At 44.9% G+C, this 26,154-nt stretch overlaps 1 protein-coding gene across 1 annotated transcript in view; it reads right to left on the minus strand.

The window, feature by feature from the left end:
* OXCT1 (3-oxoacid CoA-transferase 1) overlaps positions 1–26,154 on the minus strand; it is a 126,166-nt gene that overhangs the window by 82,566 nt on the left and 17,446 nt on the right. Inside the window, exons 4-6 of the mRNA XM_084628066.1 lie at positions 14,725–14,860; positions 10,721–10,870; positions 1,905–2,011 (exon numbers count right to left, since the gene is read on the minus strand). Of these exons, the coding sequence (XP_084484192.1) occupies positions 1,905–2,011; positions 10,721–10,870; positions 14,725–14,860 (393 nt within the window). The remainder of the gene's footprint in view (positions 1–1,904; positions 2,012–10,720; positions 10,871–14,724; positions 14,861–26,154) is intronic.

Raw genomic sequence — 26,154 nt, forward strand, 5'->3', positions numbered from 1 at the left:
ACCAGTACGATGCTGCAGAATGTAGAAAAGAAGGGAGTATGGGACAGGTATGTGATTGTGGAGAAAGAGGGAAAATGTGGGGGGCAAGCAAATGCTAGGGGGAAGATATGGGATTGGGGGCTGTGTGGAGCATGGAGGGACAGGTAGAAGAGATAGAATGACAGCTCCCAATGCCCACACCCCAGGGGACAGGAGAAGGCAAGTGAACAGCCAACAGGGTGGCCTACATCTCTTTGTGTGTACACATTTAAAGTTCAATGCTCAACCAGAAACAAGCTCTCATTTGGAAGTGGGGGAAGAAGGGAAGCTTCCTCCTAGAACAGGGGTGGGCAAACTTTTTGGCCAGAGGGCCACATCGGGTTTCCAAAATTGTATGGAGGGCCGGATAGGGGAGGCTGTGTCTCCTCAAACAGCCAGGCATGGCATGGCCTGGCCCCCGCCTCCTATCCAACCTCCCCGCTTCTCGCCCCCTGACAGCTCCCCCAGGGCTCCTGCCCCATCCACCACCCCCTGCTCCCTGTCCCCCGACCACCCTGGACCCCACACCCCTGACTGCCCCCTGCCGCCCCATCCAACCCCCCCCCATTCCTGACTGCCCCCCTGGGATCCCTGCCCCATCCAACCCCGCTGTTTCCTGCCCTCTGACCACCCCGACCCCTATCCACATCCCTGACCACCAACCCCGAACTTCCCTGCCCTCTATCCAACACGCACCCCCCCCCCCACCGTCCCCTTACCGTGGTGCCTGGAGCACTGGTGGCTGGCGGCTCTACAGCCGCGCCGTCCAGAGCACTGGGTCAGGCTGCAGCTCTGCAACTGTGCTGCCCGGTGGCGTGGCACGCTGAGGCTGCCGGGGAGGGGGAACAGCAGAGGAGGGGCTAAGGACTAGCCTCCCGGGCCAGGAGCTCAGGGGCCGGGCAGGAGGGTCCTTTGGGCTGGATGTGGCCCACAGGCCGTAGTTTGCCCACCTCTGTCCTAGAGGCTCAAAAATCATAAGGCAGGCAAAAAACAATGCCATTGATTTAAATACCATGATTTTTAAGACAGACGAACAACTGCATGTTTCCTTTGGGAATCTGACTTATAGTTTGTCAACACTTGGGGCTTTTTGCACTCCTTATTTCCTCTAATATTCAAAAGGGCTGGATTACTTGACTTAGCAGTTTACTGTAAGAGTGCACTCAGCTACCACAACACTTACCTCTTCTTCTGTTAGCAGCCAAAAAACAAACAAACAAAAAACTGTGTTAAACATAAGCAAATCTCTCCTGTTTAAATGGAAGAGAAACCACAGGAGCAATACAGCTGCCTAGTCATACCTTGGTCTCAGACTGCGGCTAAAGTTGTGTTGCACAGTTCTTTAAGGGGACCTGGACATAACTCACCACCATACAGACGGGTGAGTTTTTCCATCACAAAGGATGATATATAATGGCATAAAGTGTCTGATCCTTCACCAGTGAAGTCAATAGGAGTTGAACCATGGACTTCAACAGGTCATAATTAAGCTTATTGGTTGGATTGCAGACTAAATGCAGCTGGCTCTTGTTGACACCTGTGACCCTACCCAATATACTGTCCTTAAAAAAAATTGAACTTTATTCAAAAGTTTCAGTCGGTACAGAAAGCGGATAAGTTTTCCAAGAAATATTAGTGGCTTTTATCAGCCATGCCTCATTTTTATCACTTTTTTGAATTTCACAGCTGTTCTCTTATTCTTGAAAGCCATTCATATATGCAATTATTTTTTTGACCTTTTATAGGATTATAATTTGACAGTAGAGCAACGCAAAATGAATAAAAGTGAAGTCAGTAAGATCTCAAACAGGAGACAGGATTCCATTTCCCTTTCATATTGTTCCAAACTATTAAAGGATTTTCCTCCACTGGCAAACGGGCAATACCTGAAGATAACGTTTCCTGCACGATCAGCCTTCCATGCCTTCACGAGCGCATAATCACCTGTAATTGACTTCTCCATAATATAGTGACGACCATCAAACTCCCTCACCTGTAGGGAACAATAGTGCACTGCTGAGAGGCAGGCATCATCAAACAGACTTATATAAAACTTATTTTATGTGATTTATTTTACAGACAATTCAATTTAAACCTTCTTTTGTGTCTATGTGTAGTTATGTCTTATAGCTCAAGTGGGTAATAACAGAGGTGCACAGAGAGGCAATAACTTGATTTTATAGTTGCTATAGCTTCCTTGTTTAGAGAAACATTATGCTGGAATTCAGTCCCTGTTCCCACTGCACCACCTACTGGTATTCAGTATGCATTATGCTGGACTTCCAGCAGCTCGCACAGAGTAACAGTGCCTTAGTGCTGCAACTGTGATATTTACAGAGTTCGTATTCACACTGTGTGAAATTCATCCAGATGCAGAGGACCCACCCGAAGTCTATGTGCCTCTTAAGTCCAATTTTGAGGGTTTAAGTGATACACAGCCCGCATGCAGACACTTGGTACAGGGGTGAATTTTACCCATTGTTCTCAGAAATTATCTTCTTTTGGTGCTGTGTAATTTGAAAATATAACTCATAAATGGACCAAGAACTAACAATTTTAATAGCTCCATGAAATTAGATGCAACTTGTAGTTAGCTACAAAATGAGTTTCTATACTTAAGCTAATAATTCTCCTGAATTATGACCTAACAGTGCTCTCAAAACTTGTGCTAAATGAAGCAAAGCAAAACATGGGAGGTTCATTAAGGCAGAAACTGAAGTCTGGCTATGGCCTTTCAGTAAAATTATCTCTATATTTTATAAAACACAACTCTGTTCTCTTCATGATTGTTTATTGACGCTCAAAGCAAAACTGTTGTATAGGGATCAGGAAACTAGACAGAACAGGGTGTCAGTGTAAATCAGGTTAGTCACCAGAGGACAGCTAGTATGGGTAAGTCATCCATCAGCATGTTTGTTTTTTTAAATTATTCATTACTGAGACCCAACAGCAAAGGTCATGGGCCTTAGAAGAGGGACCTGGATTATCCATGCTGATCTGTGTTAGAGTGTATAGATGAAGAAAATTCAATGATCAAAATTTTTAACAGTTTCTTGCGCATTACCCTCAAAGTCAAACCAAACCAAACTGAAATAAATGAGCAAGCCTAGCTCCATGTAGTCTTAAATTATAAACGCACTATATAAGAGCCAGGTACTACTATTATTAAATGCAATTTACACCTAAATCTTGCACTAAAAAAAAGAAAAAAGAGTTGTGCTCCCTAACAGTTAGAGAAAAGAATCAAGGAGACCAATATGATCCTGGATTCTAATCCTACTTCATGGACTGAATGACCACTGGAGACCATAAATCTACATGAGGGAGAGAAATCCAAGCTAGTTGACACTGATGCTCCCTTACCATTCTCTATTCCAGGTCAATGATTCCTGAATGGCTACATAACCTGAACAAAGGGGGATGGTAACCAATTTTCTACCTACAAACTTAATATTGGTTTAGGATTGAGTCCCTGTGCAGTGTGTTACATAGCTACTGACAGTACAACAACAGGCAAGTGAACAGACTTCCTCTGACCTCAATTATTTAAGTTTTAAAAAAAAATCTCCCTCTGAGTCCTGGGTTAATAGACTGGATTGCTTTTAAGTTTTTAAAAACACAAAAAATAACATTTTTGTCTGTATTTAATTACACTGGCTCTCAGCGACACCAATCAGATCAAAGAAGTCCATATTCAATTTTAACTAAAACTTCACAGACATGAATAAATTTCAAGTGAATGTCTTTTATACCTTTGCTGTCACTTAGTCAAAATACATACATCTAGTTCATTTAATTTATAAGGAAAGAATAATCCCTCCAGCCTCCTAAACAATTTTATACTCTTTCTGAACACTAATATTTTCATTAGTTCTTAACCTGAAGCTTCTGTGATAGGTCTGATTTGCTGTGACAGTAAAACACCTAATCATAATCTAATTGAAAAAAAATGTTGATTCAGAAACAGCTCAAACAGACATTGTAATTACTGTAATGTTAACAGGAGAAATACCCTAGTTAGAAACAAAACAATTAATTTTATTAAATATGTCAAAAGCAACTTTGGTGTATTTTAGACTTAAACTTCTTAAGCCTTCAAATGAAAAGACAAATTATAGTTTAAGAACTTCCTTGGCAATTTTGTTTTTAATCTTACTGTCTTTTTATCCTTACAGTTTTGATCAGCTAAATTTTCCTACCCTCTGAATTTCTTTAAATACTAAGGTTTCCTATTAATGTCTTATTTAAACCAGTAAAAGTATCTTCTCTCCCCTGACCTGCAACCCAATTAAGATTAATAGAAATTGTGCACATCCATTGAGAACTAAACTATGATTGTAATATATATACACACTTCGTGTTTTAATAGGGCCAGTTCACAAAGCTGAAAACAATTATGCCAAATCAGTTGGGAGGAAGAATTTAATCAGAAAAATGTGAATGAGAATTGGGAATCATTTAACAATACTTTACAAGATGCCCAAAAAGCCACGATTTCACAACTGAGGAAGGAGGTAGGTTAAAAAAAAGTGAAGGAAGCTATAAAAAAAATAGAAGAGGGAGTTGATAGTAATGAATATAAATCAGAAGCTAGGAATTGTAGAAAATTGATAACAGAAACAAAAGGAGAAATCTATGGCCAGCAGAGCTAAGAACAATAAGAAGGTGTTTTTAAAATATATTAGGAACAAAAAAAATCCTCGCAATGATATTGGTCCGTTACTAGACGGGAATGATAGAATGACCAATAGTAATGCAAAAAAGCAGAAGTCTTCAATAAATATTTCTGTTTTGTATTTGAGGAAAAACAGATGATATAGGCTCACTGATGGTGAGAACACCCTTTGCATTCCATTAGTACCTCAAGAAGATTTTAAACAGCAGCGACTGACGTTAGACATTTTAAAATCAGCAGGCCCAGATAACTTGCATACAAGAGTCTTGAAAGAGTTGGTTGAGGAGCTCACTGCACCATTACATGTTGATTTTCAATCAATCAGTCTTGGAGCCTTGGGGAAGCTCCAGACAATTGGAAGAAAGCTAAAGTTGTGTCAGCTTTTAAAAAGAGTAAATAGGATGACATGGGCAACTAAAGGCCTGTCAAACTGACATTGATCCTGGGCAAGATAATGGAGCAGCTGATACGGGACTCAATTAATAATTAAAGGAGGATACTATAAATAATGCCAATGAACGTGGGTTTATTGAAAATGTATCTTGTCAAACTAACTTGATATCTTTTTTGGATGAGATTACAAATTTGGTTGATAAAGGTAATACTGTAAGGTGTTTGTCTTGGTACCACATAACATTTTGATTAAAAAACTAGAATGATATAAAATGAACATGGCACACAGTAAATGGATTAAAAATTGGCTAACGGATACATCTCAAATTGCAAATGGCAAATCATCATCAAGCAGGTATGTTTCCAGTGAGGACCTGCAGAGATCAGTTCTTGGCCCTAGTCTATTTAACATTTTTATCAATGACCTGGAAGAAAACAAAGTCATCACTGATCAAGTTTGTAGAGGACACAAAAATTGGGGGAATGGTAAGAATGCAGGTCACTGATTCAGAGCGATCTGGATTACTTGATAAACTGGGCACAAGCAAACAATATGCATTTTAATACAGCTAAGTGCAAATGTATACATCTAGGAAAAAGGAGTGCAGGTCATACCTCCAGAATGCGGGGGGGACTCTGTTCGGGGGGGGGACATACACAGCTAACCATGAGCTCTCAATGTGCCTCTGTGGCCAAAAGAGCTAATGCAATCCTGGGATGCGTAAACAGGGGAATCTTGAGTAGGAGTATATTTGGCACCAATGTGACTACTGCTGGAATACTGTCTAGTTCTGGTGTCAAGAAAGACATGGTCAATTGGAGAGGGTTCAGAGAAGACACATGAGGATGATTAAAGGATTAGGAAACATGCCTTAAAGTGATTAACTCAAAAAGCCCAATCTATTTATTTTAACAAAGAGAAGGTTATGGGTAACTTGATTATAGTCAATAATTGTCTACTTGGGAATAAATATTTAATCATGGGCTCGTCAGTCTAACAGAGAAAGGTATAATATGACCCAGTGGCTGGAAATTGAAGCTAGACAATTTCAGACTGGAAATAAGGTGTACATTTTTTTTTTTGACAGTGAAGGTCATTCACCATTGGAACAATTTACCAAGGTCCATGGTGGATTTTCCATCACGGACAATTTTTAAATCAAGATTGGATGCGTTTCTAAAAGATCTGCTCTAGGAATTATTTTGGGCAAGTGCTATGGCCTGTCTTATACAGGAGGTCAGACTAAATTATTACAGTGGACCTTCTGGCCTTGGAATTTGTAAACAGTAATTAAGCACAGATGACAGGTTTCAGAGTAACAGCCGTGTTAGTCTGTATTCACAAAAAGAAAAGGAGTACTTGTGGCACCTTAGAGACTAACCAATTTATTTGAGCATGAGCTTTCATGAGCTACAGCTCACTTCATCGGATGCATACTGTGGAAAGTGTAAAAGATCTTTTCATATACACACAAAGCATGAAAAAATACCTCCTCCCACCCCACTCTCCTGCTGCTAATAGCTTATCTAAAGTGATCACTCTCCTTACAATGTGTATGATAATCAAGTTGGGCCATTTCCAGCACAAATCCAGGTTTTCTCACCACCCGCCCCATTTTTATGGCTGACTTAGAACACTTCCTCAGCTCTCGTCCCCTAACGCCCCTACTCTACTTGTGCTATATTGATGACATCTTCATCATCTGGACCCATGGAAAAGAAGCCCTTGAGGAATTCCACCATGATTTCAACAATTTCCATCCCACCATCAACCTCAGCCTGGTCCAGTCCACACAAGAGATCCACTTCCTGGACACTACAGTGCTAATAAACAATGGTCACATAAACACCACCCTATACTGGAAACCTACTGACTGCTATTCCTACATACATGCCTCCAGCTTTCACCCTGACCACACCACACGATCCATCGTCTACAGCCAAGCTCTGCGATACAACCGCATTTGCTCTAACCCCTCAGACAGAGGCAGAGACAAACACCTACAAGATCTCTATCAAGCATTCTTACAACTACAATACCCACCTGCGGAAGTGAAGAAACAGATTGATAGAGCCAGAAGAGTTCCCAGAAGTCTCCTACTACAGGACAGACCTAACAAAGAAAATAACAGAATGCCACTAGCCATCACCTTCAGCCCCCAACTAAAACCCCTCCAATGCATTATTAAGGATCTACAACCTATCCTGAAGGATGACCCAACACTCTCACAAATCTTGGGAGACAGGCCAGTCCTTGCCTACAGACAGCCCCCCAACCTGAAGCAAATACTCACCAGCAACCACATACCACACAACAGAACCACTAACCCAGGAACTTATCCTTGCAACAAAGCCCGTTGCCAACTGTGCCCACATATCTATTCAGGGGACACCATCACAGGGCCTAATCACATCAGCCACACTATCAGAGGCTCGTTCACCTGCACATCCACCAATGTGATATATGCCATCATGTGCCAGCAATGCCCCTCTGCCATGTACATTGGTCAAACTGGACAGTCTCTACGTAAAAGAATAAATGGACACAAATCAGATGTCAAGAATTATAACATTCATAAACCAGTCGGAGAACACTTCAATCTCTCTGGTCACGCCATTACAGACATGAAAGTTGTGATATTACAACAAAAAACTTCAAATCCAGACTCCAGCGAGAAACTGTTGAATTGGAATTCATTTGCAAATTGGATACAATTAACTTAGGCTTGAATAGAGACTGGGAGTGGCTAAGTCATTATGCAAGGTAACCTATTTCCCCTTGTTTTTTCCTACCCCCCCCCCCCGACGTTCTTGTTAAACCCTGGATTTATGCTGGAAATGACCCAACTTGATCATCATACACATTGTAAGGAGAGTGATCACTTTAGATAAGCTATTACCAGCAGGAGAGTTCACTCTTGTTCTGAACGCCAGATGGGTGCCATTTTAGTGGTCTATATGTACATTGTTTGTGATTTATTATACAGAATGATTTATTTCATGAGGGTGAGAGTGTGACTTAGAGGAACAGCAGCACCCCCCGCCCCCCCAACAGTGTATGTTTAACAATTTACAGTGGAAACTCCTGGAATCAGCATCAATGATTCAGGTAAAATTTCTCCTGGGATTCTGATGGAATACAAGACAGAACATGACGGAGCTGCTCTTTCTTTCACAGGGCAGAGATATGCTCTGCCCATGTGGGACCAGCCCAGATGTCTGATGCAGAAGCAGGTAGGGCTATGGCCTTACCCATCTGCCTCCTTTGGGCAGGACCATCAAGGTATTGTAGCCCTCCCTAACACAGGTACCCAGCGTAGGTGAAAGGAAACTTGAACCCTCTTCTGCATCTTGCTTTAAATGACGACCCATCAGGCCTGTCTGTTCTTATACCGTGTATCAATTATGCTACAGCTCTTGCTTTTAAAGGATTACTTGAAAATTAAATAGAGCTGGAAACCAGACTAATACTTGTTAAATTGCACCAAGATTTTGGTTACATAATAACCTCTTTCTAACCTCTTTGCCAAGTGATCCAATTCTTAACCATCACATTTCTTTAGAAATCATTAGAAAAAAAGGAAGACTGAACTACGCAAGAAAGAGCAGAGGAGGGAGAAGGACAGCTCAGTGGTTTGAGCATTGGCCTGCTAAACTCAGGGTTGTGAGTTCAATCCTTGAGGGGGCCATTTAGGGATCTGGGGCAAAAATTGGTGATTGGTCCTGCTTTGAGCAGGGGGGTGGACTAGATGACCTCCTGAGGTCCCTTCGAACCCTGATCTTCTATGAGTCTAAAACCACCACCATCTGTCTCAAGAACTTTGGTGTCAATATTATTGATTATCGTTCATCTACAGTCAGTGAGGACACAAATCCCGGTGTAGACATGAAAAATGTAATTTCTCACAACAGTGTGGAAGAAGGCTGGAGCATCTAAAAATACTGAAAGAGCATAACAAAGAATAATTCCTCTGGAAAAAAAAAAACCCTAAGGAGCCAAAAGTTCAGTTATAGGGCTTCACGAGGAGCTACTTAATAAAATGAAACCTATACTGAAAATTGAAATGGAGGGAAGCAACCAAACAAGAATAGTTAGATTGTTTTGTGGGCAGGGGTTGGAGAGACTGGGAGGGAAGCAGGAGAATGAGTTGATTCTTGCCACACATAAAAAAAACATGAAGGGCTTCTACAAATATGCCAAGGGAAAACATATGCTAGAGAGAAAGTGGGCCATTTAATAAACAGAGAAGAAAGATTAAATTAGATGTTAAAAAAACCACAGTGATGAGTTCAATATAAAAACTTAGATTAAGTTGATGATTACTCAGTGTCTTCAGACACAGAATTATTATTATAAAATCAATCTTCTTGTAAAAGAAGAGAAGGAAAGTTGTTTGGACAATTAGGAAATTCTTTTAAAAATAACTATCAACAAACAGTAGAGAATACTTGGGAAAAAGCACTGCTTTAGCCCTAATGATGTTGTAACCTTCGCTGAGGGCAGTACTGATCTTCAGCAGCTGAGACAGAACATTCATTAGAAATAACATTCTCCATCAGTTTATTATATACAATATAGAGTAATACACAGATGTTTCCCCTTCTGCAGATCCTACCCCTTTGATTTCTATAGGAGAGTCCTGTTTCTCAATTTGAAGCAGTACCTTTTTCCGCGTCTTTTTAATTTCAAAGCCTTATACTAAACCACATTTCAGCTATCAGTGCCCAAAATCAGGTCTACACAACAGATCTATATTAGTATAACTACATGGCTCAGGGGTGTGAAAAAAATCCACACTCCCGAGCACAGTTGCCAACTTTCACGTGGTAAATAAGCACTATGACTTTCACAATAAGCCAAAAAACAAACTCATCCCATTTCAAAACAAGACCAAAACAAGCCAATCCCTAAGAACCCCAAACACTCTATGTGACTAGATCCCCCCTGGCATGCAGTCTGGGACTGTCGTGGGCCTGCTGTGCACTCCTGACTCTCTTCCCCCACTTCCCCCTTACCTCTGCTTGCTGGGAGCTGATCAAAAAAAAAGAAGCAGCAACAAGCTACAATAAACAACAAGCTACAAACCAAACAAGCAACAAGCCAAAAACTAGCCAACAAGCAACTCACAGGACAATTAAGCCAAAAACAAACCCAATTTCTGCATTTTTTCCACGGGTTTGGCATATCTGCTCCCGAGTGACATAGTTATGTCACTAACCCCTAACCCCTGGTGTAGACAGCGCTATGTCGGAGAGAGATCTTCTCCCATCAACCTAGCTACTGCCTCCATGGAGGTGGATTAACTAGGCCAATAGGAGAAGCTCTGCCGTTGGCAAAGGAGCATTGTCACTTCAGTGCTACAGGGGCACGGCTGCCTTGATGCAGCTACGCCAATGCAAAGTTTTATGTGTAGACCTGCCCTCAGAGGGGTTTCTGAGTATGTTCATGCTAAGTGAGCTTTCTTCTCTTTAACAAGCCAACTTTCTGACCCTTCTGAATTCACATAATTATTAATCTGTAACCTCAAGATTCAGATGGTCTCAGAAGAGGTTACATTGCTGTTTATCCTGTGAACTGGCAAGGAATTCAGATTCTAAAACTGCAGGCTTTAGTACAACAGAATGGCATCTTACCTCTCTTGGCTGACTGGCAATGGCAACGCTGCCATCTTTGTTGTATTTGATAGGCGCTCCTCCTTCTTGTACCAATGTTCCATAGCCCGTGCTTGTGAAAAATGCTGGAATGCCTGCACCTCCTGCACGGACTCGCTCAGCAAGCGTACCCTGGAGGAGAACAAGTTCAGAAACAAACAATGACGACTTGGATTTGATTTTCCTGTAAGGACAGCCACTTCAGTAAGAGACACTTTTGTGGGTTTTTTTGTTCCTGTACCTTGGGACTTTTCCTCTTGATCCTAAGAGAAACAGTGAAAAATAGTCTATTTCCCCCCTCTTGTTATTTCTCCTGTGTTGAAGTGGCTCAACAGTTAGACAATAAAACCCTTCTTCTTGGCCATCAGTTACTAAATAGCACACTGTAGCTAAACTCCCCATTCACTCAGTATTCAACTTCTTGCCTTTGTCTTTTATAACCCCTTTTCTCTAGCTTGTTTACATGTCTTTCACTCAAATCCATGCACTCTTTGTTCTCTTCCTATTCCCCACTTGCCTATCAGTATTAGTACAGTCTTTTTTACCAACCTACATATTTGCCTAATTTCTAGTTCTCATGCTCTGAAGCCTCTAGGGAAACATAACAACGGATGCTATATCAAATGGATGCTATATCATGGCTATAGCAATGCCTATTACTTTCAGCAGGAGGCTGGGAGTCAGTAATCCTGGGTTCTCTTCTTGAGTGCCAAATAGGCGGTGGTGATTGTGAGGCTGGCAAGCCAAGTGACAACTCTTCCCCAAGCTTTAGGCCTCAGCTGAGCACAGACCAGTTCATTGCTGGAAACCAGTTATTTCACCTGTAGTATTGTTAAGATAGATATTGTACTTATAACAATGTGTTTAGACTTTATGAAAAGTTTGTAAGTTGCTGCATGCATAAATCTCACTTATAATATCTTAAATATTACCTTAAAGCATGTGATAAAGTATTTGCTTTATAACTGTAAAAAAATGTTTGACCTGAAACTGTCAGCAGGAATTGTCTCCTGCTTATTAAGAAGGCTATCAAGACTAAATGGGCCATTGTGAGACATCAGAGTGCAAAGACTTAATTGTCCCCTCCCACACATGAAGAGGCTATGTGCAAAAGGGATCATCCCATGAGCTTGAATTCTGGAAGAAAGAAATAAAGGTAGTGAACAATAAAATTTTTCACCTCTTTAGCTGTTTGGAATCTTATGGGGCTGGAGCTACAAAACAGAAGCAAAGATCTCCAAGGTCAACCTGGGGTTAACCCTAAAAGACATTCAGTGCTGACAGATTGCTACAACTCTGTCATCTCTCGGAACCACTGACTAACTCATTTGTGTATATAAGTTTGCCTGCTTTAACTTGAAAGTAACTCTTTCATTTCTTTTTCCTAGTTAATACATCTTTAGTTAGTTTATTACAGGATTGGCTACCAGCATTGTCTTTGGTGAGAGATCCGGGGTACAAACTGACCTGGGGTAAGTGACTGGGCTCTTGGGACTGGAAGCAACCTGAATGTGATACGATTTTTGGTGTATAGCAACCAAGTCCAGCTTGCACAGGTGACAACATAGACCAGAATGCCTAAAGGGACTGTCTGTGACTCCACAGTAAGACTATTATAGTGTGCTTCAGGAGTTCACATTTGTTACTGTGTTGGTGAAATCTAATTATAGAACATATAAGCAACTTGGGGTGACTTCCTGGCTTTTTGACAGACTACCTTGAGGATGGCATTCCAGACAGCATGATAGTGATATCCATACAATCTATTTAATTTAATATGTACCTTTATCTACCTTTTTTCACTTTGCAGCTAATCCATCTCCACCAGAATTACTAGCTTTCAAAAACCTGTATTAGCTACAAACAACTGTTTTCTGTTACTTTGCTTTAAAAGTAACTTCTGAGAAATGTATCCTTCTTCCCCTATTATCTCTCCCAAATTATATTAATAGACTTACAGATTTTAAGGCAAGAATGGATCATTGTTGTGATCACTTAGACTGACCGCCGGTATCGCACCAGACATTGAATTTCACCCAGTAATGCCTGTATCAAGCCCAGTAGTTTGTGGTTGAACTACAACATATCTTTTAGAAAGGCATACAATCTTAATTTACATATTTCATGTGATGCAGAATCCACTACATCCCCTGGCAAATTGTTCCAGTGATTAATGAATCTTATTGTTAAAAACATGTACCTGGTATACCCAGTATCACATAACTCTCACATTTGAGAAGTTTGTTAGATCTTCAGGTTGGCGGTACTGGTCACAAAGTGGAGAGGGGGAAGTGGATTGCCTGACAATCTGAGTGGGAGGTGTTCAACATAGAAGATAAACAAAGTTTGGTAGCTGAGGAAGTGGCAAGAGCCAGGGCTTTTCTGGGCCAGCCAATAGGGTAGAAAGGGATGCTGGATGTTTCTCCATCTCTAGTGTTCTGACAAGCAGTGTTCTCAGTAGCACAGAGCCAAGAGCAACTGCGCACTCTATATGTACCTGGGGTCAGAGCTGCAAACACAAAGTTGGGGGTCCTATTGCAGCCTTCATTAATAACACCCTTTATTCCTTGTGTTATGTCTTATCCTTTGAAATAACACGGCATATGTTTTAGTGACTAGCTGCATGTGTTAGAATTATGCAGTCAGTTTTACAATATTAGATCTAGTAGGGTGTCTTATTGATACCCACATTCTAGTTTACCCTTGTACCCAAATCCCTGATTATCCTTTTGTGCAAGAATTGCTATAGCTGGGTTGACTGAAGAGCTAGATTGTAAGCATTAAATTCTAACACAGGATAGGTACACTGAGATTTAACACAAAAGTATGACTAAATTCAACTAACATGTTATTGATGTTTAAATTTCACACTGTGCAACTTAAAACTCCAATTTTAACTCTTTTCCACTAGATAGCAAGTTACATATTTACTTCTAATCTAATAAACAAAGATAGAGCAACTACCCCAACTCAGGGGTTCTCTAACTTTTTTGATAACATGAACCACATCTATAGAGAGAGTCTTATGGCCCATCTGTCCACTCATTCACGGTTGCATAATATCCCTATACATAACTCCTCCACAAAACACCTTCTTCTCTGATTTTCACATCTGGATCTTCTTCTCTTCACAGTCTCTCACCCTCACGTTTGATTACTTTGTTTGACCCCTTAGCACTCAACTTCTAGTTTGACTTTCAACCCTGGATCAAAACTAAAATAGCCATTCACTCAATCGTGTCTTCTCAACACACTGCTCTTTCTTGGATCTCTTTTAATATTTTAAATTTTCCCACCCTCCAACTACCATTTCATCTTTTTCAACATTGCCCAAGAGCCATTACTTTCACCTGACCCTTCCATGACCCCCAATCCATCAATGTCCCTGACTTTATTCCTCACTCTCTGTTCCCGCTTACCAGTTCTTTCCCCAATCACTTCCATAGACTTGGCCGTCTATTCCCTCCACTTCACACCCTTTTACTCTCAACTGTTGGCCCCCTTCTCCTGCCATAAAGTCTGTTCCACTAGCGCTCAATCCCAGCTCACTCCCCAAAGCTGACTCTTCCTCTCCAGGCTGCTCAACTTGTCATTTTGTGCTTTTAAGAGTGTAAGTTCTCCTGAGCAAGACCTGTTCTCTCTTGTACGTTTGCCTAGAAGACTGCAGGCACTTCTAGAAACAAACAAACAGTGAACAATACAAATAATATTTAATTTCTTATTAAGAAGCCTTTTAAGGTGATAATGGGAAGTTTACATTGCATGATCAGTCAATTCACAACAGATCACCAGCAGTTCACAGGCCACAATTTAAGAACAACTGCCATGTGTGTTTACAACACAAACCTACCTCTATGGAAAATATTAGTATTGTAAAACAACAATTAAAGAGAAAAGACACCTTAAAAAGAAAACAAGATGGGAATCATCCATTATTACAGATGAAAAAGGAGAACTGACTGATCCCTCTATGGAAAGCAGCTTACCTGAGGTGTAAGCTCAACTTCCAATTCTCCAGATAAGTATTGTCGTTCAAATTCTGCATTTTCTCCAACATAGGATGATACCATTCGTTTTATCTGCTTAGTTTGAAGCAAAAGACCAAGTCCAAAATTGTCAACACTGTGCAGAAAAACACCAATAATAGTCAACATCCAAAATACAGAGCATTTTGCCATCTTCAAAACACTTTATAAAACATTAATGAATTAACAAGGCAATTGTAAGACAGGGAAGTATTATTCTTCCCATTTTACAGATGAGAAAATGGAGGCAAAGGAGCAAGACACAGTCTTTAGAGGAAAAAAATGTCAGTGTCAGAATTAGAATTAGAATTGAGGAGTCACTGACACCTTGTGATCAGACATCACCCTCAGGGTGAGAACACTAAGTAAAGCTAAAAACTTTATTTGAAAGGTGTTTTATTTGTTAAATTGTCATTTATAGCTATCCCATTGCATCCTCTACTGCTGCTGCCATCTCACCCTCTCTGCTAGTAGGACAAGGCTATGTGATGAGACTTCCATTACAGAGTGAGCAGACAGAAGGAAGCAGGTTCAGTCTCACAGACACAAAATTAAGATTTAATTTAAAGAATTGACAATACAGACAGACAATAACCAAAGGAAGCTTCCCCCCATGGCTCCAATCCTGCTTTGTATGGCAGCAGACTGCCCCACACCCCAAGCCCCACTGACTTTAAACGGGGCTCTCTGTAGGACGTGGACAGACTATTGGACATGAATGAGGCCCAAACTTTCCCTAAGCCTCAAAGCCCTCCAAGCCCAGCACTTTCTTCCCACAAAGAAGCAAATTATAAGACGTTCTTTCCGCAACTGCCCATAAAGACAGCATTAAAGTTTTAGTGTTTGTTTACTGAACATTTGTAACAAGATGCCTCCCTGTTAGCTAATAAAGGACAATATTTGCTGTATGCCCTCAGATTTCAGGATAAGAAAAAACGGTTACTTGCTTTCTCGTAACTGTTGTTCTTCGAGATGTGTTGTTCACGTCCATTCCACATAAGGTGTGCGTGCGCCGCGTGCATGAGCGTTGGAAACTTTTTCCCTTAGCGGCTCCCGTCAGGCCGGCGGGGCCCCCCCGAGTGGCGTTACTGTGCTGTGCATATATACCCCTGCCAGCCCGACCCCCTCCAGTTCCTTCTTGCCGGCGACTCCAACAGAGGGGTAGGAGGGTGGGTGGTGGAATGGACGTGAACAACACATCTCGAAGAAAAACAGTTACGAGAAAATAACCATTTTTTCTTCTTCGAGTGCTTGTTCACGTCCATTCCACATTAGCTGAATTACAAGCTTACCTCTGGAATACGGTAGGAGTCACAGAACAACTGCTTGGAGGACCGCTCTGCCAACTGCCGCGTCCTCTCTGGCCTGCTGGTTGACCTCATAGTGGGTCATGAAGGTGTGCACCGAGGACCAGGTGGCTGCTCTGCAGATCTCCTGGATTGGGACCCGTGACAGGAATGCCGTGGAAGTCGCCTGCGCCCTGGTCGAGTGGGCCGTGACTGCTGGGATGGGAACACCTGCGAGCTCATAGCACGCCCAGATGCAGCTTGTAATCCAAGAAGAAATCTGCTGCGCCGACACTGGATTTTTATCCTCTTGGCTACAGCCACAAACAGCTGCATGGATTTGCAAAAGAGCTTGGTGCGCTCCAAATAGAACGCCAGCGCTCGACGCACATCCAGGATGTGCAAGCTGCGGTGACTCGGGTCCTTATGGGGTTTCGGGAAGAACACTGGCAGACAAATGTCCTGGCCCAAATGGAATCGGGAGACCATCGTAGGGAGGAACTTGGGGTGCGGCCGGAGCTGCACCTCGTCCTTGTGAAATACTGTATACGGTGGCTCAGAGGTGAGGGCCCTCAGTTCGGACACCCTTCTGGCTGAGGTAATGGCAACCAGAAATGCCACCTTCCAGGAAAGGTGGAGGAGAGAACAGGTAGCGAGGGGCTCGAAAGGGGGTCCCATGAGTTTAGAAAGGACCAGGTTAAAGTTCCATGGAGGGACTGGGGGGGGCAGGAGTATGGGAACACCCTCTCCAACCCTTTAAGGAACCACCAATGGAAAACACCGAGCCCCCCGAGAACCCCAGGTGGAAGGTGGAGATGGCCGCCAGGTGCACTCTGAGTGAGGACGGAGCTAGCCCTTGCTGCGTGAGGTGCAGAAGGGAGTCCACCAGCTCGTTCTGCACTCCCGGGAGATAGGACGCCTCGAGGTGAATTGCATGGGCTATGAAAAGGTGCCGGAGGAGGAGAGCCTTGCGACAGAGTGGCGAGGAACAAGCCCCACCCTGCTTGTTTATATAAAACATGGCAGTAGTGTTGTCCGTCAGAACTGTCAAGCTGTGACCACTCAGAGTGGTGTGAAAGGTCTGGCAGGTGAGACAAACCGCCCTGAGCTCCTTCACATTGATATGGAGCGACCGCTCTGCTCCGGACCACAACCCCTGCATCATGAGGTCCCCCAGGTGAGCCCCCCTTCCGTGGTCTGACGCGTCCGTCACCAGCGTCAGGTCCAGTAGTGGGGCGGCAAAGGGGATGCCTTCGCAAACCACAGACTGGGACTGCCACCACAGCAGGGAGTCCAGCACATCCCTTGGGGCTGTCACCACGAAGTCCAGGGGGTCCCTGCCTGGGCAGTACACCCGAGCGAGCCATGCCTGCAGAGTCCTAAGTCTCAGTCTGGCATGCCTGACCACGTATGTGCATGCTGCCATGTGGCCCAGCAGCTGCAGGCAGCACCTGGCCATTGTCGTTGGAAACTGGCATAGGGAGGCCACCGCTTGTTGGATAGCCCGGAATCGGGATACTGGAAGGCTTGCCCTGGCCTGCACCACGTCCAGGACCGCCTCCATGAATTCCACTTTCTGCGTGGGTACGAGCGTGGACTTGAGGACGTTGACCAGGAGCCCCAGCTCGCGGAACAATCTCAGGGCCACCTCCACATAGCCCCGCATCTCCGCCTCGGAACGGCCTGCCAGGAGCCAGTTGTCGAGGTACGGGTACACCTGGATTCTCTGCCTCTGTAAGAAGGCCGCCACCACCACCGTGCACTTTGTGAACACCCTTGGGGCCGCAGCTAGACCTAACGGGAGAACCACAAACTGGTAATGTTCTCGGCCCATGGTAAAGCGTAGGAACTGCTGATGTGCTGGGAAGATGGCGATATGAAAGTATGCGTCCTTCATGTCGAGGGCGGCGTACCAGTCCCCCGGATCCAGGGAAGGGATGATGGTGCCCAGAGAGACCATGCAGAATCAGGCTTTGACCAGGAATTTGTTGAGCCTGAGCAGGTCTAGGATGGGGCGAAGGCCCCCTTTGGCCTTGGGGATGTGGAAGTACCAGGAATAGAACCCCTTTCCCCTTAGCCCCATCCGGCATCGCCTCTACCACCCCCGCCTCTAGCAGCGAGCAGGCTTCCTTCTCTAGGAGATGCTCGTGAGAGGGGTCCCTGAAGAGGGACGGGGAAGGGAGATGAAAGGGGGGGGAGGGAGGCGAACTGCAGCGAGTACCCATTCCGTACCATGCATAAGACCCAACAGTCTGACATAATGGTGGACCACGCATGGGAGAAACGGGATAGGCAGTTCAGGAAACAAAGGGACAGATCCAGTGACTGGTCTGGTACGCTGTCCTCGAGCGCACCTTCAGAAGCCTGGCTTAGTGCCCAGCTGGGGTTTGTGCTGACCTTGGTTCTGGCCCGGCGCATTATTGTTATTGTTGTTGTTGCACCATTACCTGTTATCCCTGCCTCGCCTACGGTAAGCCTCATGCCTATGGCGAGGCTGGTACTGGCATTGAGGGGGAGGCTGCGGCTTACAGGGCTTCCTCTGAGTCGCCAGGGTGTGCATACCCAGAGACTTGAGTGTAGCTCGCGAGTCCTTGAGGCTATGCAGCCTCACATCTGTCTGGTCCGAGAAGAGCCTGGACCCTTCGAAGGGGAGGTCCTAGAGTGTATTCTGGACCTCGGGGGGCAGGCCTGACTCCTGGAGCCAAGCCGAGTGCCTCATGACCACCCCGATGCGATTGTTCTAGCTGCCGCGTCTGCCAAATCCAGGGAGGCCTGGAGAGAGGTCTCGGCTACTGCCTTGCCCTTGTCCACCAGGGCTGTGAACTCCTGTTGGGAACCTTGCGGGAGGTTGTCCTTAAACTTCCCCACTGCCGCCCAGGAGTTGAAATTGTGCCTGTTGAGGATGGCCTGCTGGTTCTCAATCCTCAACTGAATGCCCCCCGATTCACCTTTCTGCCAAAAAGGTCCAGTCGTTTCGCCTCCTTGGCCTTAGAGGCTAGGGCCTGCTGACCAGGGTGCTCCCTTTCGTTTACCGCTGAGACCACTAGGGAGCATGGACTTGGGTGGCAGAACAGGAACTCATAGCCCTTAGATGGGGCAGAGTATTTACGCTCCACTCCTTTAGCCATTGGAGCGCTGGAGGCCGGGGTCTACCATATAATCTTACAGCTGGACTGAATGGTCTTAATGAGCGGGAGCGCTATTCTGGATGGACCTTCAGGGCTCAAAATGTCCACCATGGGGTCTTCCTGCTCAACCACCTCCTCGGCCTGCAACCCCAAATTTTGGGTGACCCTGCGCAGCAATTCCTGGTGGGCTCTATGGTCTATCGGTAGAGGGCCGGACACCTCTGTACCTGCCACCGCCTCATCGGGGGAAGATGAGGAGGTTAGCTGCTGCTCGACCCCCTCTGGTTGGTCCTCCTGCTCCCCATCTCCCATGATAGGAGCCTCCGGCTCAGGCCGGGGCGGGAGTCCATGGGACAGTACTTGGCTCGGTGCCGGACTCTCCGGTCTATGCTGGGGGGATGCTGGAGGCCTGGATACTGTTGCCTCCGGCACTGCCTGGCGTCGGTGCGGGGACCGGGACCGCTGCACCGAGTAACTTGCCCTAGATGGGGCCCCTTGGTGCTCCTAATATGCCCAGGGGGTCCAGAAGGGCCAATGGCCTGGCAGCCCCCATTGAGGTTACCAGCTCCCCTGAGGGTCCCTGCTGTCCAGGCCCCAGTGTGGGTAGCTATAGCAGTCAGAGCCGGTGCCGGACTGCAGCAACGCCAATCGCGAAGGCCATGGTGGTGCCAACGATCTGCGCTGGCGGGAGAACTAGTGGCTCCTGGCTGAGCGGTACCAGGAGCGGTACCGATATCCCTGGGACCGGGACCTGGACCAGGACCAGGACCCGTGCCAGCGTTCCCTGGACCAGGACCCGTGCCAGCGTTCCCTGGACCAGGACCCGTGCCAGCGTTCCCTGGACCAGGACCCGTGCCAGCGTTCCCTGGACCAGGACCCGTGCCAGCGTTCCCTGGACCAGGACCGTCTGCTGGAGTCCTCTGGGGAGGGCCGTCTCAACTCCTCCTGGTGCCGGTCTCTGGGCGGTGCCGGAGAGCGGCATGCCCTTTCTGGTGCTTCTTCGCATCGACCCGCTGCTGGAGCCACAACCTCCTTCTCGGTGGCAGGCAAGCGTGAGTCCGCAGAGTCGGAGCTAGACCGAGATCAACTCCGGGAGCGGGGCCAGGACGGTGTCCTCGAGCAGCACACCATTGCCGGCTTACCCCTCGACGGCTCCCGAGGCATGGGTGCCAGAGGGTTCTCCCCATATGGGACGGGGCTCGCCACCGACAGCTCAATAAGGTCCTTTGCAGCCTCAAAGGTGCCAGGCGTGGAGGGCTGATCCGTTATGCCCTTGAGCCCATCGTCAGCTCTGAGCTCACTTAGGTCTGGGCTCGATGGGGCTTGTGCTGCTGGGACCGCCCGTGCCAGCGCCGGTACCGGGACCTTCCCGCTCTTATTGGCGCTCGAGGCCTTGGGAGGCGCCAGCCTCCCGTGCGGAGAACGACCGCACCTTCCTTCAGGCTGCGCCGGGAGCTGCACCGGGTAGGACGAGCAGTGCCGGGGCCTAGCCTGACGCTCCAGGGCCGACAGTTTACGGTGCTTAGCCAGTGCCGGGTCTCTCGACAGCTCCAGGGCACTACGCACCAAGGAAGCCTGAGCCGGCGTCAGGTGCTCCGGGCCCAGCGGCTGCAATGCGGCCTCCATCAATAGCTGCTTTAGGCGAAAGTCTCTCTCTTTCCTTGTTCTTGGCTTGAACGCCTTGCAAATCCTACACCATTCAGTTTATGTCCGTCCCCCAGGCAACATAGACACGAGTCGTGGGGGTCACTAACTGGCATAGGTTTGCAGCACGTGGCGCAAGCCTTGAAGCCATGGGCCTGCAGCATGCCCCGTGGCCCGGGGCAGGTGATGGAGGCCTCCAAGCACCTAATGACTTAAGTGTCCACAATCTGTACATAAACAAACTGATAAAAGCTACTCTAAAGGCTAAGGGACTGCTCTTCTACAAGAGAGAGAGAGGTTGTTCCAACACCGCCACGGACAGCAAGAAGGAACTGGAGGGGGTCGGGCCAGCAGGGGTATATATGCACGGCACAGTGGCTCCACTCAGGGGGCCCACCGGCCTGACAGGAGCCGCTAAGGGGAGAAGTTTCCAACGCTTGTGCACGTGGCGCGTGCACACCTAATGTGGAATGGACGTGAACAAGCACTGGAAGAAGAAACAGAGAAAACCTATAAAAAGAAACTTTTTATGGGGCAAATCCAGATATCCAGCACACTATAGCTGAGTCTGCAAGTTCGCAATATACAGAGCCTCATGGAAAACACCAGTATATTTTACATTTTTAACTCAACTACAATTTAGGGAAAACCAGTTGGAATTATCCATTATTACAGACAAAAAGTAGAACTTTTTAATCCCCTCATAAAATAGTCTTTCTTTGTCCTTCAATGATGCGGGCAATTATGCAATTATATAATGCTTCCTTACTCTCTATCACCAGCTAGATCACAGCAGACAGACTTGTTGAAAGTCTCTGGCTAAGGATAAAAGGGGTAAAAAACAAAGGTGATGTCATGATGGGAATCTACTACAGACTACCTAACCAGGAAGAAGAGGTGGATCAGGCTAACAAAATCACCCAAAGCACCGGACTTGGTGGTGATGGGGGATTTCAATTACGCAGACATCTGTTGGAAAAATAATACAGCAGGCACAGATTATCCAACAAGTTCTTGGAATGTATTCACCAGAAAAGTTTGTAGCAGTTGGACGCCTAACATAGTGAATGCCAGTGAAAATGAGGTAGGATAAGAAGCTAAAATTGTGAAAGAACAAATTTAAAATTACTTAGACAAGTAAGATGTCTTCAAGTCACCAGGGCCTGATGAAATACATCCTAGAGTACTCAAGGAGCTGTCATACGAGGTATCTGAGCCATTAGTGATTATCTTTTGAAAAGTCATGGATGACGGGAGAGATTCCAAAGGACTGGCAAAGGGCAAATATAGTGCCCATCTATAGAAAGGGAAATAAGGACAACCTGGGGAATTTCAGACCAGTCAGCTTAACTTCGATACCCTGAAAGAGAACGAAGCGAATAATTAAGCAATCAGTTTGCAAACACCTAGGAGATAATAAGGTGATAAGTAACAGCATGGCTTTGTCAAGAACAAGTTGTGTCAAACAAACATCATAGATTTCGTTGACAGGGTAACATGCCTGGAGGAAGCAATAGATATGGCATACCTTGACTTTTGATACTGTCTCACATGACCTTCTCATAAACAAACTGGGGAATTACAACCTAGATGGAGCTACTCTAAGGTGGGTTCATAACTGGTTGGAAAACCGTTCCCAGAGAGTAGTTATGAGTGGTTCACAGTCAAGCTGGAAAGGCATATGGAGTGGGGCCTCCAGGGAACTGTTCTGGGTCTGGTTCTGTTCAATATCTTCATTGAAAAGTGTCCATGAGGCTTGCAGGGATTTCACTCTAGTCACTGTACCTTTCCATTTCTATTTAACTAACCTCCTCATTTTTGCATAGTTCCCCTTTCTGAAATTAAATGCCACAGTGTTGCGCTGTTGAGGTGTTCTTCCCACCATAGGAATGTTAAATGTTATTATATTATGGGCCTGTTATAGTTACCTCTTGATCTAGTCCTGAGTGGAGCGCAGGATCTGGTCCAAGAGTTGCCTCTCCCCTTGTGGGTTTCTGTACCAGCTGCTCGAAGAAGCAGTCATTTAAAGTATCAAGAAATTTTGTCTCTGCATTTCGTCCTGAGGTGACATGTACCTAGTCAACATGGGGATAATTGAAATCCCCCACTATTACTGAGTTCTTTATTTTGATAGCCTCTCTAATCTCCCTTAGCATTTCATCGTGACTATCCAATTCAGCACTGAAATTAAAACTCCTCCTGTCATATAGTAAGAGCAGAGAAGTCATGTCAGCACCTGGTGACTGAGGGCAGGGCAAGCTAATTCCCTCAAATATTTTGGAGAGAACTATGGTAATAGGGCGGAAGGGGTCTTGATATGCCTACGCAAGCTGCTGCCCCTAATGTAAAGTGCTCCAACAGCTATGGTGGTGGCACAAGAACTAGAAAAGCAGTCAGGGCTCAATCCAACTCCCACTGAAGTTCAGGGAGTCTTTCCATTGATTTTACTGGGAGATGAATCAGACTTTAAGGCCCAAATTGTTAATGCTATTTAAGCACTCAGTGTTGCAATGCCTAACTGATTTAGGAGCCTAACTCTCATTTTGAAAAGGAATTTGGGCACTTAAGACTAAACACTGTTGTCACCAGCCACCTATGAATACTTGCCCATCAAGACATTGGACCATCAAATCCAGTACCCCGTTTCTGAGGGTGACCAATAAAAGGCAGACAGTGGTCATGAAGTTTGAAAAGGGCAAGTGACAAACGTTCTGAAAAGAATCCCTCATAGAAGTGCACACTCTTACTACTACTTTGAAATGAATTTAAAAAAAAAAAAAGTAATCCAGTCTTATATACTTTACTTATATGCAAAATACCTTTTGAAATGTATTGAAAACACATTTTCTAGACTCAGAAGGTTAAAGCTGCTCAGACTTATGCTAAGTTCCACCGTTATGCTTTATTGCCTTTAGGCTAGCAGGAAAGTCAGTCGGCTTCCTCCCATTTCACACTCCACTGTGAAATACTATTCAACATTTTTACTTACAACAAATGAAGGGGTTCATTCCCCTCTTTCATTTCATGTCCCTTCATATACCATATTCTCCTACTGATGAAGATATTTGCAGAATTTGTACTCATCATGTTTGAATCTGAAGTACATGCAACATACTTCAAAGGCCTAGTGAATGAAATATGATAGTGATTGAAGGCTAAGGTTAACTTCTGGTGCATGATGTTAGAGTGACAATGTACTGATACCGTACTACAGTTAAGCTTAGATCAGCTCCTGTATTTCCACTCATCATCATGTAGTCAAAATCTGGAAGTCAAGCTGCTCACTGCTGTATTTGATTTCTTAATGGCTCCATACTTTAGTAACCTTAGGACAATGTGTACTGCCATCCTGAAATAACTCCTATGATAAAATTGGAAACGTGAGCTGTGCAGCCTTCTTCTGGGGTTATAGTTTACAAAGTGTTAGCTGTTCAGTAACCGTAATAAAGAACCTTATAAGTTAAAAACATATAGACCAAACAACTTAACTGATCATATTTTATGGATTTATTTATTGCCATTATTATTTTGGCAACATACTAAGAGCAAGGTTTGCCTAACGCAACTCACTGCAGTGCAAGTTTAGCTTGTAACTTCACTTCCTGGAGGGGCAATGTAGTTAACTTCATATATTCTGTCTATGTATGCATCCACACATCTGTATACATCACACAGAAGCAGCACCCTCCACACACACAGTAGAAACCACAGACTCAACATGACACAGACCTTCTCCCCCCTCCCCCCACGGAAGCTGTTATTTTCTCTATTTAAATTATAAACTCTTTGTCTAATTATGTGTCTGTAAAAGCAGAATGAATTAAAGCCTCTCAACACTTGAGACATACTGGATGCAAGGGTTCATTTTACAGAGTATTTCTGAAATGTTAAACACACACAACACAGGTTTCCATTTCTTGGGTGTTCAGAAAGCACCTACCACACAGTGAGACTTCCATAAATAAATAATAATGGGGAAATTAAGACAGAGATCTGGACACTGGATAAATTACTTCACAGAGGAAGTCACATCAGGAAATCTGACCCAAATTATAGTGGCATGGTAGGACCACTACAGCTAACTAAGGTTGTGTCACAACTCCTGTTTAAAGATGGACAGTTCTAAGTCCTCTAAAATCAACATGCTTACTTAGATTCCTCTGAAAGTGGGTGTGCCTCAATAGGGTGAAGGGTAGGGTTAGACACACAAATTTGGGGTCATTTGAAACTGCCAGGGTTGCAGAGATATAAATCCTGAAAAAATAACCATTTTTCAAAAAGTTTCTGGGTTGGTGTTTGGTTTTTGTTCTTTTTTGCATGCAGAGCCAGAGATCAAACTATTGACGTGATGTGGCTCAAAAATGGTCTCAAGTTGTTGAGTTTTACCCAAAGGCAGTGCAGGACCCCCACTAAATCTTTGGGGGACCCGAACTGAGAATGGTATTTAAGACAAAATGGCTAAAGGGCTTCCATTCCTACCATTTTATATGCTTTAAAACTTGACTCTGCTTTAATGCTCTAAAAGCCAAACAGTAAATCAGACTGGTGTGTCTCATGGGGTAGCGTTCATGATCCAAAATTTAACTGAGGAGCTCTTAAGTTACAGTCTTGTCCCTTCCCCTCCTGTCCCCCCTCCTCCCAAATGGTCTCTTTCCATTGCCTTGTACTGTTAAACTGAGAGGTATTAATGACTGGATGAAACCACAGACCTCATTGAGATTGATGGCTGTGAAGTCGCCCTTCAATTAACAAAGAAAAGATCATGACAACCCCCCACCTAAGACAAATGGAGCTTTGGACTGAGTGACTGGTGGTTGTTACAATTTGTGAGTGATGAGTGGCAATTTTATTTGAGGGAATGTAATCAAAGCATTTGGAGAGAAAAAACAGACACGAGAATGCTTTCTGGGAGGGATATAGAGGGTGGAGGAGTGCAGGAATAGGGGTAGAGGAGTTATGGGGAAGGGGAGAGGAGTTGGGGGCTTAGGTGAGGGAAGCATTGCACGCCCCAGCTCTGCCAGTGCACCCCAACTACCTTACACCCCCAGCTCTACTGGAGCACCCCAACAGTGCACCCTAACTCCCCTACACCCCTCAGCTCTGCCAATGCACCAAACCCTGCACATCCACCAATTCACTGAGAGCTCTGTGGGATAGGGAATATCTCTTACTTTAGTGGCACAGCAGCACCACTATAGTTAAGGTTGCATCCCTGTAAATCCTCTGAAATTGATATGCTTAGTCAGATTCCTCTGAAATTTGGTGTGCCTCAGAGGAGTTGGTTTGTCTCAGCCTCAGCAGAGTAGGGCTAGTGACCCAAATGGGGGTGGTCA

This window comes from Lepidochelys olivacea (assembly GCF_965140295.1).
Source record: "Lepidochelys olivacea isolate rLepOli2 genome assembly, chromosome: 5".
NCBI classification, from domain to species: Eukaryota; Metazoa; Chordata; order Testudines; family Cheloniidae; genus Lepidochelys; species Lepidochelys olivacea.